The sequence below is a fragment of the Athene noctua genome, chromosome 15 (genome assembly GCF_965140245.1).
Source record: "Athene noctua chromosome 15, bAthNoc1.hap1.1, whole genome shotgun sequence".
Classification (NCBI taxonomy): domain Eukaryota; kingdom Metazoa; phylum Chordata; class Aves; order Strigiformes; family Strigidae; genus Athene; species Athene noctua.
In genome coordinates, this window is record NC_134051.1 from 4,086,240 (window position 1) to 4,101,659 (window position 15,420).

Genomic DNA, 15,420 nt, shown 5'->3' on the forward strand with positions numbered 1-15,420 from the left:
AGCAAATGCCATAAGCATGCCATGTCTTTAGGCAGGAGCTTCTGCTGGATCCCAGCTTTCTGCACAGCCATGCAGATTACATGACTGCTTTATGCTTGCTTTAGCCTTATGTAGAGCTGCCCTTTGCTGCCACCTGGGCTGCAGAGTGTACCAAGTGCTGGCCTCAGGACCAGACTGCTCTGGTTGTGTCGTGTGTGATTTGCAGAGGAGTAGCCACAGAGCAAGACAAGCAGGATTTCCTCTATAAGCAATGCAGTGTCCTGCCCAAAGCATCCTGTGATCTCTATCTGTCTGTACCAACAGGTAGCACCTGAAGAGGCAGGAGGGAGAAGTCTTTTCAAAGATTTTTATTGCACAGGATCTATTTAAGAGGATTGAAGGTTTCTGCTTGGGTCCTCCAGGGTCTTGTGATGATTCCCTTGATCCAGCAATCACACATTTGTGGCCCATCAGACAAGTGGCCTGGGGCCATTTTTGTTCTTCCTACTGTACTTAGCTAACTGTGTGAATGGGAAAGCAAAAAGCCTGCCCTCCCTACCTCCCAAAATAGATGAGGAGTGGATGTGACAAGGTAGACAGGCTTGCAGCGTTTTGCTGGCATAGTCAGCAGGCTGGGTGTGGATGTGGCAGCAGCGGGTGGTGCGTGTTGCAGTTTACACCGAGGCTGCTCGTCATCTAGCACGTGTTAGCCCTGGTGACCAAAGAGGCAACATTAAGTGGGACCAGATGAAGGTGGAGGGTGGCCCATGCGGATTCAGCAGTTTGTTGGGCTCTGGAATAACTTCTGTGGCACTGGAGGGGAGACTGGGAGGTTCTCAGGTATCAGTGAAGAGAGCTCTTGTGGTTGGAGGGTGGGTTTCCCCTCCCAGCAATAGCTTGCTTGGTGGTTGTAATCCAAGGTTCTGGGGCTCTGAGTGACTGAAAGACTAGTGTATTGCACGTTGAAGTTGAGTGGGTTCACACTAACCTTTTTACCAGGGTGGCTGTCAGCAGGTGAGCATCCCAGACTGGTTCTCCTGCTGCTGCATCAAACCTTGTGCCAGCACAGGACACTGGTGAAGATGCTGTGGCAGGAGAACCACTCACTGCATTACTTATTCAGAGGGCCTGTGGAAACTGGGCTAGGCATGGCTGGAGTGCCTCCTTCTGTCCAGCCCAGGAGCAGCCAGACCTGCTGCCTGCCACAGTCGGCAGGCAGCTCCTTGTGGGGCTGCTCTCATGGACGTGGGGCAGACAGGCTGGATTGCCAGAGAGCCCGCTTCCCTGCTGACACTGGGAGCCACCAGGCTGGCAGGCAGGAGCTTGTTCTTGGTCCCCCTCAGCCAAGGGGGCTCCCCGCTGCACACAGCCTAGCTCTGGGGAAGGACAGCTGTGCCATGAATTCACAGGTCTCTGGCCTTTAGTGAGCTCAGAGCAGAGCCCCGAGAGGAGGGAGTGTGTGTCTGTAGCAGGGCTGTGTGGGCTGGAGCTTGCTCTTCTTGAGAAACCCTTGCTGAGAGCTGTGGAAAGAAGATGCCAGCAGTTTGACAGACTTTTGGGTGGGAAATTTCCCTTGGCAGTTCAGCGTGGCCCTTACCATTCACATGCCAATGTCTTGCCTCTCATTGCAGCCTTCAGATGATGAGAACAGCGACAACAGCAACGAGTGTGTAGTTTGCCTGTCTGACCTCCGCGACACCCTCATCCTGCCCTGCAGACACCTCTGTCTGTGCAATTCCTGTGCTGACACCCTGCGCTACCAGGCCAACAACTGCCCCATCTGCAGACTGCGTGAGTATGTGCCCAGGAAACAAGGGCATCTTTCTCCTTCCTAGGCTTCTGTTAAGTCAATACAGGCTGTGAGAAGGAGCATGTATTTTATATACCCACCCCAAGGCTCAGTATCAAACATGCTGCTGTTCTCACTGGCATCTGGTGATTCCTGGCACCTAAAATAACTGTCCTTGAACAGGGAAGGAGGAGAGCACATGGGAGAATGGCCCTTTGTTCAGTGCCTCCCTGGCATGGATCTGAAGGTGCAGGAGCTCTGAGCCATGCCATGTAGGCAGTTCTTGTGTTTTGGTGAAGATGATGGAATATCCCCAAAGAAGGGGATGTAGAAGCTTTTATCCTGAGAGTATCTGGCCGAGACAGCAGCCAGCCCTGCCAGATGGGTGTCCAAGTACTTTGCATGATTCTTGTTTTTTTTTTTCCTCTGACAACCTTACTCTGACTTTACCAGGGAGGCAGAGATGAGATAACAGTCGATTTGGAGTCCTTTGCTTTGCCAGGAGAGTTAGGAGGATTTGCTTAACCCTTGCATTGCTGAGCTCCCTAAAGATGTAAAAAATGAAATACCCGTTCTGACACTCAGGTGGCATTTGCTGAGTTCCATGTCTTTTCTCAAAAGCACAGAGGCATAGGAGTCTCTTGAGAAAATGCCTGTGGTTTTGGTGTAATAGACAGATATGTGTTTTATCCTGTGCTTGGTCTCAGTGGTATTTGATTGTATCTAATTGATACTTCTCAGGAAAAGAAAAACCAGCCCAAGACAGATGTTTGGCCTGAGAAATTAAGTCTAAACAGTTCAAATTTGGCAAAGGTGCAGTAACCAAAAGGAAGATCTTATCAGAGGAAGTGCCAGGCAGCTTTGACTGTAACTAGCACAACTTAAAACACAGGAACAGCATTATCTCATCTGCATGCTGCAGTGGAGTAGGTAGTATTTGTTTGGGAAGTGCCCCCGTGTCAGTCTTCCTGGGAATCTGCTTCTGGGGAGTGCAGAAGCAGCAAGGATAGATTTGCACCTCTGTCCTCTGGCTCTAGGCTGATCTTGCAAGCGGCTGGGTGCTGCAAGAACTAGGGAAATGCCTGGGCTTTTCCTTATGTATGAGCAAGTTCTCACAGCTGCATCAGAACAGATGTCTGGCTCATTCATATGCGCCCTTGGCACAGAGGAACTAACGATATTAAAGATCTGCAGATAGAAAACGGGACTGCGGGCAGGGAGTGGAGATCAAAGCTGTTGTGGTGGGAGGACCAAGGGATGGCTGTGCTGAAGAGAGGGGCATCGCCTCTAACACTCTGGCTGGGTTCGTAGCTACTGCAGAGCCTCTCACCACACAGTGCTGGCTGGTGGGTGAGCAGCCGATGGCAGGCACGATGCTTCCAGCACCACCTGGACCCCGGGGCTGAGACTTGTGGGGTCTGAATGAACCTAAAGTGGTTTTACGAGAGGCTCCCCCCCTCCAGCTCCCCCATCCTGTAGCTTGCAGTGCACTGCCCAAGGCTGAGCTCATGATTTTCTTACTGTGTTGTATGGTATCGGGCCTGAAGCGCCTCTGTACACAACTGTACTGGGGCAGGCAGTGCCTGTTCACCCCAAGGGCTGTGGGTACCCAGAGTTTTCTGGCCAGCAGATCTTTCCCCTGTCTAGATCGGTTGACTAGAATTGGTGTGCTCCATGGCCCTGCTCCCCATGCACACGGGGAGCTGCCCCATGCCAATGGTGTGTCTGCAGCAAGCCGAGGAGTTCTGGCATGGCCTGGTCCTGTTTAGCCATGTTGTCACCTGTCTACTGTTCTCTCCTAGCCTTCCGTGCCCTGCTGCAGATCCGGGCTGTGAGGAAGAAGCCGGGGGCTCTGTCACCAGTGTCGTTCAGCCCTGTCTTGGCACAGAGCGTTGACCATGATGAGCACTCTGTAAGTACCTCACAACCCCATGTGCAAAGTCTGGGCGCTGGTCTCAGCCTGAGCAGGCAGCTTGTGCTTGCACAGGTTGCTCAGCCTGATGGCTGGTGTCCTTCTGACCTCAGGAGATATGCTCAAGCCTCTGGAGCAAGGACTTCCTGAGCAGTGCAGCCTTTCTTGTCAACCCCGCTAGACAACCTCCTCTTGTGGTTTAGTAATACAACTGGTTTTAGCCAAGTGCTTTCCTGTCTTTTGGAGGAAACAAATCCACAGAAACCTTAGTCTGAGAAGGTTTCTCAGGGCCTGTCCCAGCAGAAAAGTGGCAGACTCTGGTCATGACAAGTTGGGAGTTGGGAAAATGGGAGAGGTGGTGGTTTGACTTGCATGCACATCTGTGTGGCAGCACTCTGATGAAGTGCCCTTGGCATCGGGGTTCCCAGCATGGCAGCAGAAAGGCCTCTTTGTGCCAGCCTCCCTGAGTGATTGGGGTCTCAGCAGACAGCTGAGGGAGCGTAGGATGGGAAGTGTGGTGCGGGTGGCTCGTGTGTGCAGTGAGGGCAGCAGCTCATTGCCTGAGCAGTGCTCTTGCACAGCTGGCTCTGGTGAGACACAGAGTGAAGAGAGGGAGATCTGCATCTAGATCATCTTACAGACTTCCATGGGAACAGAAAGATACTGCCACAGAAAAAGCCTGGTTTTATCCATCTGTCCTCTGCAGCATTGTAGACCTGCTGCCTTCAACTGGGGCTAAGAAATAGGGCAGGGGGGAAACTCTGAGGGTTGTTGTGAAGCAAAGTGTGGTGTGTAGAGGAAGGAGGTGCTGTCACCTGGAGCAGGGTGAGGAGATGCTCTGTGTCTCTTTGTGTCACTAACCTCAAGAAACAACTTCTTTAAAACACGGTTTTCTCTTGACAGTGTCCCTTTAAACCCCTTAAAGTGAGCACTGTCTCCCTGCCCAGCAGGAAACCTAGAAGGGAAACAGTAAGTGGACTTGGTTGTATTTGCTCCTACAGCAGTTCTTTGCCAGCAGTGTCACCAGCACGTGGAAGTGTTACACACGCGAGGGCTTGCTAACACGCTGGGCTTGACTTGTGCCCCTGCACAGGCTGCGACACTCTGCATACTGCCTCCACGTTAGCTGTGAGATGCTCACACCCTGCACAGATGATCACTTAACCTCCCTGATTTGTGTGTGGAGGAATAAGCAAGATGGAAGCAGCTTGCCACAGCGGTCTGATGCTGCCTCTCAGGGACTGTCCCCAAGTCCTGAGCCTGGCTGCTTTATAGTTCCTGGCCAAGGCATTTTTGTAGCTTTGTAGGACTGTGGACAAGCTGCTGACCCCTTGGCTCACCCAAAAGCTTCCTTGCACTTGTCTCATCCCCTTGGCAGTTTGGTGTGGGCACATCTTGTGGTTTCCACCATGGTGCTGGGATGTAGAGGTAGACAAAATAGGCGCCGTTGGACCAGGTCTTCAGGAACACTGGCTGCAGTGGGCTGTTCTACAGAAACAGGAAGGATGAAGCTTGTTGGGGACTCTCTCTCTGATTTGGTGTGAGAGCATGTAACTGGAACACTGCAAGGGACAACATGAATGGCAGTTGTGGGGGACCAGGAGCTGGGAAGGGGAAAGGTGAGGGGGACCCCTAGGCCCCTGTGCCCTCTGTGTACTCCCATCAAATGCAGCTACAGCTGTTGTTGGTATCGAGGAGGCTGCAGTTTTCTTTTGCTCAAGCTTGCCTAAATACTAGGCCTTATGAGGAATGTGGCTTACTCTCAGGTCTGGGGAAAACCTGAGGTTGGGTTCAGGTAATGAGGCTCCTGCAAGCTTGGCATGACCCTGGCTCTCTCTAAGCCTCCTGCAGTGACTAGCAGTACTGCCAGAGCAGTGGGTGCTATGGGTGATGTAGTAGTGTTTCTAGAGAGAGCGGTGTCTCTTAGGGTTGTTTGAAAGCTCAGTAACTTGCAGTGAGGCTGAGAACTCCTCCTCTGAGCTGTGCTGCAGAATCTGAGCTGTGCTGCAGAACCAGAGTTTTGATAACAGCACACCAAAATGAGCAGCCTTTGAACCCTCAGGCTTTGGTCTACACAGACAGAAGAAAAATGTCCCAGACATGAGCCAGGGGATTTTGTGGACAGAAAAGTGAGGGAGACAAAATAGCACCTCTGAGCTGCTGTCCGGAAATGAAATGTTTTTGTGGAGATAGCTTTTGGCCCCACAGCCTACAGGTGGCAGCAACTGTGAACTGATTCCTCGTTCAGCTGCCTTGGTTATCCTGCAGTCACCAGCTGTCCAGCTGTGGTCTTCAGCACAAGCTCATAACCATCACAAGACCATACTTAAGGCATGTGAGTTGATGCTGGACCCCGGGTGCCACTTGTTCTTTCCTCCCCATCAGATCCAGCTCCTTCTGTGACCACAAGTGAGTCAGTTCAGCAATCAGCTCACACCAAATTAATAGCTGTGTTGGAACAGGTTGCTGGGCAGGCTCATCTGCAGCTGTGTGATTGGGAAATGAGGCACAGAGAAGCTACAGGAGTTCATGGCCAGGCTTTGCAGAGACATGCCATCTTAGGTACGATGTAAAACCATCTCCCTGAGGATACAGGGCTGAGACAGCTCAATTTAGTGTAGGCCTGGACTGCTGCAGTCTTGCCTCTAGGTTTGCAGCAGGCTGGGCTGAGCTGTCTGTGACTTGCTGGGTTGCAGCATAAACTGCATTTGTCTCTGTCCACAGGATCTTTATGATCAGGAGGATTTTTGGAATTAAACCGGTGTTGGTTTTTACTGGCTTTGCAAGGGTCCCTTTGACTGGCAGCTTAGTGAGTTACAGAGGGAATGAGAATTGGTGCAGTTTTGCCTTCCTCTCTTATGGGATCAGTGGTTCTGTGATCCTTTTCCTACCTTTTAGCGGAGGCGACTGTGCAGAGAGCCACCATTAGCAGCTGAGAGAACTGAGACCATGGGAGAAGTGGAAGTGGTGTAGGCTCTGAGGATGTACTCCCTTCCTTTGACTCTCTCTTAGTAACACTGGTAGTGCTGTGAAACAGCTGTGTGTACCGGGGCTGGAACCACAAGTGGGGTACTTGTTGAGCTGGAAGGGTCTCTAAACCATTGAAGGAACTTTTAGGAGAAAAAAATCCAAATTAATTTTATGGCAGCTTTGTTAGGAACCTGCTTTTTCACTCTCCTTGCCCAGCTATTGAAAAGATGGTGGGCGATGCCCAGCCATGTTCTGGCCTCCTGAGATGTCCAGACTCTCAAGCATGGCTCTGGAAACTTGCCTGGAGCATCATCAGCATTACAACCCGAAGGGGAACGTGTGGCTGTTGCAGGGAAAGGAGGCTGAGGGTCTGTGGAGGGGATGGTCTGCTGGGGAGTGTGATGTGGGAGGTGCAGGGCTGGATTTTTTGCAGCAGGGCCACCCCTTTCTAGGGGGGCTTCTGTCCTGGGGAGCATTTCTTAACATGACACTCTCCTTCTTGCCCACAGAGCTCTGACAACATCCCTCCAGGCTATGAGCCCATTTCCTTGCTGGAAGCACTGAATGGCCTTCGCTCTGTCTCCCCCTCCATCCCGTCAGCTCCTCTGTATGATGAAATCAACTACTCGGGTGTGGTGGATGGGATGCCACCTGCCAGCCGGCCGCTTGTTGGGATGGACAAAGCTGTGGAGAGCGGCCACCAAAAGGGCAAGCGGAGCAAGTCTCCAGATAGGTCAGCATGGGGATGGAGGGGTCCACTCCTCCTGAAAGCCCTGAGGGCTTGTAGCCACTTGCACTGGGAGCCAGGAGAGGGCTCTGGGTGGTCTCATCACTGGTAGCACTGCTAACTCAGAATTTTAGGAGGCCAGCAGGTACTCATGCCAGCGAGTTGGGACATCACCCCTGCATTCAGCCTGAGGTTACCAGCTTGTGTCTCCTAAGGGCTGGCTTTGTCACCAAAAGAAAGGATTTTTAACAAGGAGACTTTAGTCCACACTTTGGATGGAAATGTCTCCTTTCCAATGCAGTTAGTCCCTTAATTTGCATTTGACATCCAAACCTTGTTGGATTTCAGCTTTCTGTGGAGGTCCCCAGGAGCAAAAGAATGGGGAGGGAAATGACCTGAATTTCAGAGCACAAAATGCTGAATGAGATATTTTAGTTGTTGCCTGAAGCCTCCTCTGCTGGCCTTGTGATGGAGGATAGAGGTGTGGATGCCGTGGAGTGGGCAGCCCACTGCGGGTGCCCTTCACATGTCCCTTGTGGGACCGTACAGATGGGGTCAGAGGGGGTTTGTTCCTGCACTCCTCACCGTGCTCCATTCCAGATTTCCCCCTGGGAAGGGAGCCCTGGAGGTGTGAGGAGCAGCGTGGGACCTGGGCCTCTTGCTTTCCATGCAAAGGCAGATCTGTCTGAGTTGTGTTACTGTGCTTGAGCTGTGCACCGCTTGGCTCTGTCCCAGAAATCTGCTGCTGCTGTTCTCTGAGTAGCTGATACTGGAGGGCCCTGGTGAATTTAGCTCAATAGCTTCAGCTCCTACTTGTGTGTGTTGACTTCTCCTGCTGGTGGAGGGACAGGGCAGGGGTGGTGACAGCTTGAGCTGCTGCCACCAAATCCGGCAGGGCCCGCAGTGCTGGCAGCATGGCTGCTCCTTGCAAATTGAGTTTCTCTTGCCGCAGCACACTACGGTCTCCCTCATCCCCGATCCACGAGGAGGATGAAGAGAAGCTCTCCGAGGACTCTGACTCACAGCCAGCGCTGAGCGGGGGTGAGCTGGTCCTGAGAGAGACCAGCTCTCCAGAAGTAAGTCTGTGCTTTGTTGGGGAGCTGCTTTGAGCCAGAGCTCTTCTGGGAGGGCTTCTTCTGAGACATGGGAGGTGTCTCCTGAAGGGCCATCACTTCCTCAGTGACAGGGTAAAGATGAGCTTATTAGTGTGAGTAGCACAGAGCCAGCAGTCTCGGCTGTCTTTATTTACCTATAGGGCTCCACAAGGAAGGAGGTAGCTGCTCCCTGTGCCCCTAACATCTCTTTGGGAGCTGGGGCCACTTGGCTGGAGTCATGTCAGAGCATTCCCCTAGCTTCCTGGGCAAGCCCAGCTGTGTTTGTGGCAGGGGTGGAAGCTGGGCCTTGCTGGGCTTCCAGCACCCACTGCCATTGCCTGTAAAACCCCTCCATCCTGGCCTGTGGTGCCACAGCACTGGTGGGTGGCCCCTTGCTCCCTCCCTGAATCCAGTCCTGGCCCTGAGTCCAGCTCTCTGGAGAAAGCCAGAGCAGGAGACAAGCACAGCAAAGGCCTCCAGCCCACAGAAGTAACCTGTGCTGTTCCTCCTTACAGAGCGTGGCAGGGGAAGAGATCGAGGAGGGCTCGTCCCTGCAGCAGGGTGAGTGAGTGTGCACTTGGCCGTGAGGGCAGCCAGGCCTTGTCTTGGTGTCCAGCTCTGCCTTGGTGGAATGGGGACAGCTGGGGAATGGACCTATGAGTTCAGAAACACCCAGCCCCTGAAGCAGTGCATCACTGGGTCCCTGGTTGCTCCTGAGAGGTGGGGAAACAAAATCAACTGGTTTACTTGCCGAGCATCTCTCCTTGCTGTAAGCTCTGCACACGTGGAGCTGCCCACGCCACGGGCTGAGGAGGGAGGTGGCTGCATGCACCAGTGTGGTCCTGGTGAGAGCGTGGCCACGGTGCTGGGCATGCAGTTTGTGCCCCATGTCTTGGGATGGGTGTGTGCTCAGTCAGCATCCAGAGGGCACGAGGATGGGGTGGGAGGGGAGTGCTGGGTGCATTTTGGGGCACAAGCCTGTGTGTGAACAGAGCTGTCCCTTTGGCACTGTGACCTGGACCAGTCTGACCAGCTCTCCCGAGACCTCTGCGGGGCTGGGGGGGCCCGGGCACCTTCCTCACGTGGAAGTTCTCAACCCGTCCTGCAGCGCTGGGCTGGGGGCTGAGGGCTGTGCTCTCGGCTGGTTCTAGGTAGCCGCCCGCCCTCCGTCGAAGACGTCCTGCAGGACGGCAGCTGCGGCGAGCACAGGAGCCTGACGCAGTCAGAGAGTGACCCCCCGGTAGACGTCTACCTGCCAGGTAATGGCCGCGCCGTTGGGGTCAGAGGCGAACTGCCGACCTGCTGGGCCGGGGGGTGTGTGGGCTGTGTGCCTGACCACGGGCAGCCTCCCCAGCCGGCGCGGCTTGTGGAGCCTTGGAATGGGACAAGAAGGCACCTGCACGGAGCACGGGCTTCCGCTTCCTCCCCGTGGGCAGAGTGAGCTGTGGGCGAGGGGGGCTAATACAGAGGTAACTTCCCCCCGCCTTCGCTCTCCTCCTCCCTCACCCTTTTGTCTCTGTCCTTCCCCTCCTTTCTCCTCTCTGAGTTGTGGCCACTCAGTGGCACGGTTTATGTGACCATGGCCTCGACCATGGCCTCCCGTGCCTGCCCCCAACCTGCTCCTGCTATTGGCCGAGGGAGGGGAACCATCTGGGACGGCGTGGGGGGCAGTGGGCACCCCTCTGCTGCGGAGCGGTGTCACGGCGGGCAGGGCTGCGGGGTGCTGTGCTTTGCTGGCCTCACCCCTGACTGTTGTTGTTGCAGCCTGTTTTCTTCCATAGAGTTGCAGTCTGTTCTGAGTACTTCTCTAATGTCTCCTTCCCTCTCTGTCTGCCTTCCTCCCTCCTGTCTTGGGCAGCACTGGGTCCCGATTCCTGCTCTATTGGTATAGAGGAGTAAGCTGGTACGTCTTCTCATTCTTCTTGTGCATCGCTGTTGTGCGGGGCAGCAGGGCCCCTCCTGGGAAGGCTGGCAGCCAGGCGAGAGTGGGGACAGAGCTGGTCCTGGCCATTGGGGCAGGGAAGGAGGGGGCAGCAAACCACCCAGGCTGCACTGCTGGCTCTGTCCTGGCTCCGTTCCTATTCCTGGCACACGCAGGGGTCCCCGCTATCCCTGAGTGCCAGGACCCCAGGCAGGGCAGCAGAAACCCCTGCCCTCCCCACGGGCTTCAGCTGGGCTCCCGGGTGAGGGCTCTGCTGCCTCGTGGGCACCGTGACCATCCAGGCCCCTGCTGGCTTCTCCCAGGCTGGTGGCAGATGGTGTGTCCCCTTCGTGTCCTCTGTCCCACCCCGGCGCTTGCTGAACCCCTATCTTAGCAGGGGCAGGGGGGATGGAGCTCGTGGGCTCCAGCCCTGTCTCTCCTGTGGTCAGTGCAGGGCAGGAGGGGGTGTGGGGGGGGATGGTCTCCCTGGCCCATGCCGCCCTCTCCCCAGGGCCGAGCACCCTGCCTGGGTTCTTGGTCTGACCCCAGGGCCGGCGTTATCGGGGCTGAACCCCCTTTCTCCTCCCTCAGGCTCATCCGACTTCACCAAGACGCTCCCCGGCCGCGGCACCGGCAGCCCCACGCAGCCCCTTCTCTTCGAGCAGACGCGTCTTCACCTGGAGGATGAGCAGAGCCTCTCGTGAGCAGGGCCGGACCTCCCTGCCCCTGCCGCCGGAGCCGGGACCCCCGGCGCAGCCTCTCCCCACCGCCGCGGGGCTGGCCCGTGCTCACCCTCCCGGCCCCCCGGCACGCTTTCGGCACAGCCCGGCTTTTTTTAAAGACGTGCATGTTTCCCGCCGGTGGCGGAGGGGCGGTGGGTAGGGGCTGGCGTCGTGTTTTTACGTGGGAGGTGTGTGTGGGGAGGCTTTGGGGTTAAAATCGGCAGATGAAGGACACTACCGTTGTATATTTTGTACACACCGAGCACAGCCCTTTGCTGTCCCTGCCCCTGTACAGAGCGGCGGCTCCGCGGGGGGGAGCGGGGGCCCTTTCGCCGTGGGACGGAGCTGACCCCCGCGCCCCCGCCCGCGGAGCCCGGCGCTGCCCACGCCGTGTGCCTTGTTCTGCTTCTGCGGCGGGTCCCGGGGCGCCCCCCTCCATGTTTGTAGTAATAAACCCGTGGAGCAGCCACGCGCGTCCGTGACTCGGGCGGGGCCGCGGGGGTGGGGCTGCGCCCGGCCGGGGCGGGGCCAGCGAGCGGCGGGGCGGGGCGGCCGTGCCCGTGCCCGCCTCCTTCCCGGCGTGCCCCTCGGTGCGCCCTCCCGCCCAGCTTGGCTCCCGTTGGCCGCCGGCCCCCGTGCGGCCGTTACCTAATGCGGTGAGGGACGCGCGCAGCAGCGCCCGCTCCCATTGGCCGCCCGCTCCCATTGGCCGCCCCGGCGAGGGCGGGGGCGGGGGTTAGCGGGCACCGCCGAGCGCCCATTGGCCCCGGGGCGCGCGGCGTGCCGCCACTGGCTCTTGCGTTGCCGGGTCCCGCCCCCTCGCCGCCGTCGGCGCTGCGCGTGCGCGGAGCGGGCTCCCGGGGCGGGCGGCGAGGCGATGGCGGCCATGGGGGCGATGGCGGCCATGGGGGCGCTGCCGGCGGGCGCGGGGGTGCTGCCGCCGCTGCCGACGCTGGGGGTGCCGGGCGTGCCCGAGCTGAAGCCGCTGACGCGGTACGAGGCGATGCGGCTGGGCCCGGGCTGGAGCCACTCGTGCCACGCCATGCTGTACGCGCCCAACCCGGGCATGCTCTTCGGCCGCATCCCGCTGCGCTACGCCGTGCTGGTGAGGGGGGGGGCGGGCGGGGGCCGGGGACCGGGCGGGGGCCGGGGACCGGACCGGGCCGGGGCCGGGGCCGGGGCCTGGAACCAGGGCGGGGCGGGCGGGTCCTCGGGCTGGGGCGGGCCGGGCCGGGCTGGGTCGGGCCGCGGGCTCCGGGGGAGGCGGGCTGAGGGCAGGCGGGCGGGCCTGGCGCGGCGGCTCTGGCTGGCCGGTAGTTCCTGTGCAGGGCGGTAGCATCAGGCTTGGCCGAGGCGGCGGCGGGCCCGAGCCCGCGGGGGAGGAGCCCCCGGGACCCCCGGCTGTGCGGCCGGGGTGGCTCCGCCTCGGCGTCTCGGCTCCCCGGCGCAGGGCCGCGGCGAGCTCTCGGAGACGGTGTCGGTGAACGGTCCTGGATGTGCTGGAGCTGGTAGGGCCGCATCGGAGGCGGCCGGGAGGATGGAAAACTCCGTGGCGCCGGGCTGGGGTGCCCGCGCCTCTCCTCGCTCCCCACCTCCCTCCCCCCCCGCCCCGGGGCTCCGCTGTGCCCCATTAACACCATGCGCCTCTATTGCAGATGCAGATGCGATTTGACGGACTACTGGGCTTTCCCGGGGGGTTCGTGGATCGCCGTTACTGGTCCCTGGAGGACGGTCTGAATCGGGTGCTGGGCTTGGGTTTGGGCTGTGTGCGCCTGACGGAAGCTGACTATCTGTGCTCGCACCTGACAGAGGGGCCGCATCGCGTGGTAGCACACTTCTACGCCAGGCAGCTGACCCTGGAGGAGCTGCATACCATCGAGATCAGCGCGGTGCATTCCCGAGACCACGGGCTGGAGGTGGGACCCCAGGGAGGGGGTGTGTAGAGCTCTGACCGTTAGCCCCAGGGAAGACGAAGCTTCCCTCCTAGGTCTGCTGGGCTGCCGTCTCTCGCAGCCCAGCGGGGGAATGCACCGCATGTAGAGCTACTGGCGGCGAGTGCCGTGCACCGCTGCGTAGCGCCGGTTAGGAGGTCTGGCTGTCGGCTGGGGTTGTGTCTCGGGCTCCAGAGCGTAGTGAGCTCGAGCCCCGGCCTTTCCTGGTGACTGCCTGCGTAGGGAAGAGCCCTATTTATCCGCTCAGCCTCGGGATGCGGGTGAGGTCCGTCTCGCATCTGGCGGGTATCTACCCCCCCCCTGGGCTGAGTAACCTGGACCGGAATCGCGACCCTCGGTGCGGTGGTGTGTTGCTCTAACCCGAGTTCTCCCCAGCTCGCGTGGAGGCGGTGCGGGAGGCAGCCTTCCTCCTCCTGGGTAGCTGGGTCCGGCTGACGCCCCAGGGTAGAGCGCGAGAGCTAGGGCCTCCCCGCGCGCCCGCGAGGCGCTCGGCAGGTTTCAGCAGCTGCGTGAACGGAGGCAGTTGGCCCAGGGTTGTGGCATGGTTGAGGGGGACGTGTGGGTAAGCAGTGGTGTCCCCAGGCAGGGCAGGGTGTAGAGGGGGAAGCGGGGTTCCCTGTAGTGGCCTGGGGCAGCGGGATCCCCCCAAAGGGGCAGGAAGGGGAATGGAGCCAGGGCTGGGTGCAAGGGGCTGGGCAGGGAGAGCAGGGGCTGGGGAGGGGACACACACACTCGAGGAGGGGCAGCACAGGGGCTTCAGCCGGGCTGAGGGCAGGCAGGCCAGGGCAGGCAGGCCAGGGCAGGGGTCGGTGCAGGAGGGAGGGGCAGGATCTGGCAGCCGGGGCAGGGCAGGCCTGGGCTGTGGGCTGCTGGGGTGCTGGGGTGAGGGTGTGGGGGCAGAGGGTGGTGCCGGGGGGGCTGGTGCTGCCATGGCCCCTGCTGAGCTGCGCTCTGTGCTGTTGCAGGTGATGGGCATGGTCCGTGTCCCCCTCTACACCCAGAAGGACCGCATGGGCGGACTGCCCAACTTCCTGGGCAACTCCTTCGTCGGAACCGCCAAATTCCAGCTGCTCTTTGCCCTGAAGATCTTGAACATGGTGCCGGAGGAGAAGCTGGCCGAGGCAGTAGCTGCCACACAGAAGCCGAAGAAGCCGGCCATCGACCAGGCAGCCGGGGCAACGGGAAACCTGCCTGCTGCTAAGCCGGTGAACGAGCTGGCGGCGCCTGCTAAAGCAGGCAACGAGTTGGCAGAGAGGGCGGAGAACGAGGCAGCTGTGCAGGCAGCGGCCGAGGCAGCAGAGCAGGCGGTGGCTGGGCTGGAGAGCGGGGCCGTGGCAGAGCAGCTGGTGGCTGTGCCGGTGGCCGAGGCGGTGGAGCAGCCGGTGGGGCTAGGGGCAAACGCCGTGGTGGAGCAGCCGGTGGCGGAGGCGATGGAGTGACACCGCCGTGTTTGCGCTTGATTAAAAGTGGGTGAGACTAGAGACTTCTAACTTTCCAACCCGTCGCTGGCTGCAGCTGCTGCCCACGCGATTCCACTGCCCAGCCGGGAGGGTTTGGGTTTGTCTGAAGCAGGGGAAAGCTATGTATTTTTATGGCCATTAAACTCTAGCGAGCTTCCCAGATCAACCTGCACAGCCCCCTGCAGAGAGTTCATGTGCTTACGTGAGGGTGCCGAAGCCTTAGAATTCTGTTGTGATTTCAGGGACACACTGCTGCTGTCAGATCCCTGTTTCATTTTTAAGGAACATAATGTCTTGGTTTTTAAACGCCCCGTGTTGACTTGGATGCGGCTGTTTGTTTGCAGTGGACACGGCTGAGGGCTGGGGCTGCTGGTCAAGCACCTCTGCCAGCGGCGGTGGAAGGGCTCCCCTGCGCCGGCAGCGGGGCGGCCGCGCTCCCGCTCGGGGGGCCGGTGCCACGGGGGGCCGTGCCGTCAATTCCCTCTGGGGCCTGGGGGAGCGCTTGTGTGGGTTTCTACCTGGAGATCTGTGGGAGCAGGAAAGTGGAATAAATGGCTTTGAACGCTTCACAGTCAGGATCGTTCTTGATGGCTGGCGCAGAGCTCTGGGGGTGCAGGGGCAGCGCCTCTCCGTTCCCTCTGCCTCAGGGCTTTGCCCCCCACCCTGATCCCTGGGGGCTCTGCCAGGGTGAGCAGCTGGAGGCCAAGGGGAAGAGCAGGGCCCAGAGCTGCTGCTGGGGGAGCCTGGGGCAGAGGGGGCTGGCTCAGGGGGCTGTGCCACCACGAACCCTTGTGAAGCTTTTTCTGGGGGGTTGCTCCCAAATGCCTCGTGCACCCAAGGGCTTCAGGTACTAGAGCTGTTCCCAGGCGCTGGCGGCGCATGTGGGGCATTTGT

General features: G+C 58.9%; 2 protein-coding genes across 9 annotated transcripts in view; both read left to right on the forward strand.

Moving 5' to 3' along the window:
• Window positions 1-11,581, forward strand: part of MGRN1 (mahogunin ring finger 1) — a 55,982-nt gene extending 44,401 nt beyond the window's left edge. Inside the window, exons 10-18 of one of the 4 annotated variants that reach the window (XM_074919462.1) lie at window positions 1,611-1,770; window positions 3,571-3,680; window positions 4,584-4,649; window positions 7,160-7,383; window positions 8,330-8,453; window positions 8,987-9,032; window positions 9,623-9,730; window positions 10,330-10,374; window positions 10,984-11,581. In XM_074919462.1, coding sequence (XP_074775563.1) covers window positions 1,611-1,770; window positions 3,571-3,680; window positions 4,584-4,649; window positions 7,160-7,383; window positions 8,330-8,453; window positions 8,987-9,032; window positions 9,623-9,730; window positions 10,330-10,370 — 879 coding nt within the window. In that variant the 3' untranslated portion in view covers window positions 10,371-10,374; window positions 10,984-11,581. The remainder of the gene's footprint in view (window positions 1-1,610; window positions 1,771-3,570; window positions 3,681-4,583; window positions 4,650-7,159; window positions 7,384-8,329; window positions 8,454-8,986; window positions 9,033-9,622; window positions 9,731-10,329; window positions 10,375-10,983) is intronic. The other 3 variants (XM_074919460.1, XM_074919463.1, XM_074919461.1) reach the window with 3 other exon arrangements.
• A 387-nt stretch (window positions 11,582-11,968) lies between these two features.
• Window positions 11,969-15,095, forward strand: NUDT16L1 (nudix hydrolase 16 like 1). Of its 5 annotated transcripts, XM_074919045.1 has the most exons (4): window positions 11,969-12,219; window positions 12,770-13,030; window positions 14,032-14,397; window positions 14,434-15,095. In XM_074919045.1, exons 1-4 carry the CDS (start codon window positions 11,992-11,994, stop codon window positions 14,503-14,505), a joined length of 927 nt encoding a protein of 308 aa, XP_074775146.1. In that variant the 5' UTR covers window positions 11,969-11,991; the 3' UTR covers window positions 14,506-15,095. The 5 variants fall into 5 exon arrangements, with proteins under 5 accessions (XP_074775146.1, XP_074775144.1, XP_074775147.1 ...); XM_074919043.1 differs by having other exon boundaries at window positions 14,032-15,095; XM_074919046.1 differs by having other exon boundaries at window positions 14,152-15,095.
• The last annotated feature ends 325 nt before the right edge of the window (window positions 15,096-15,420 follow it).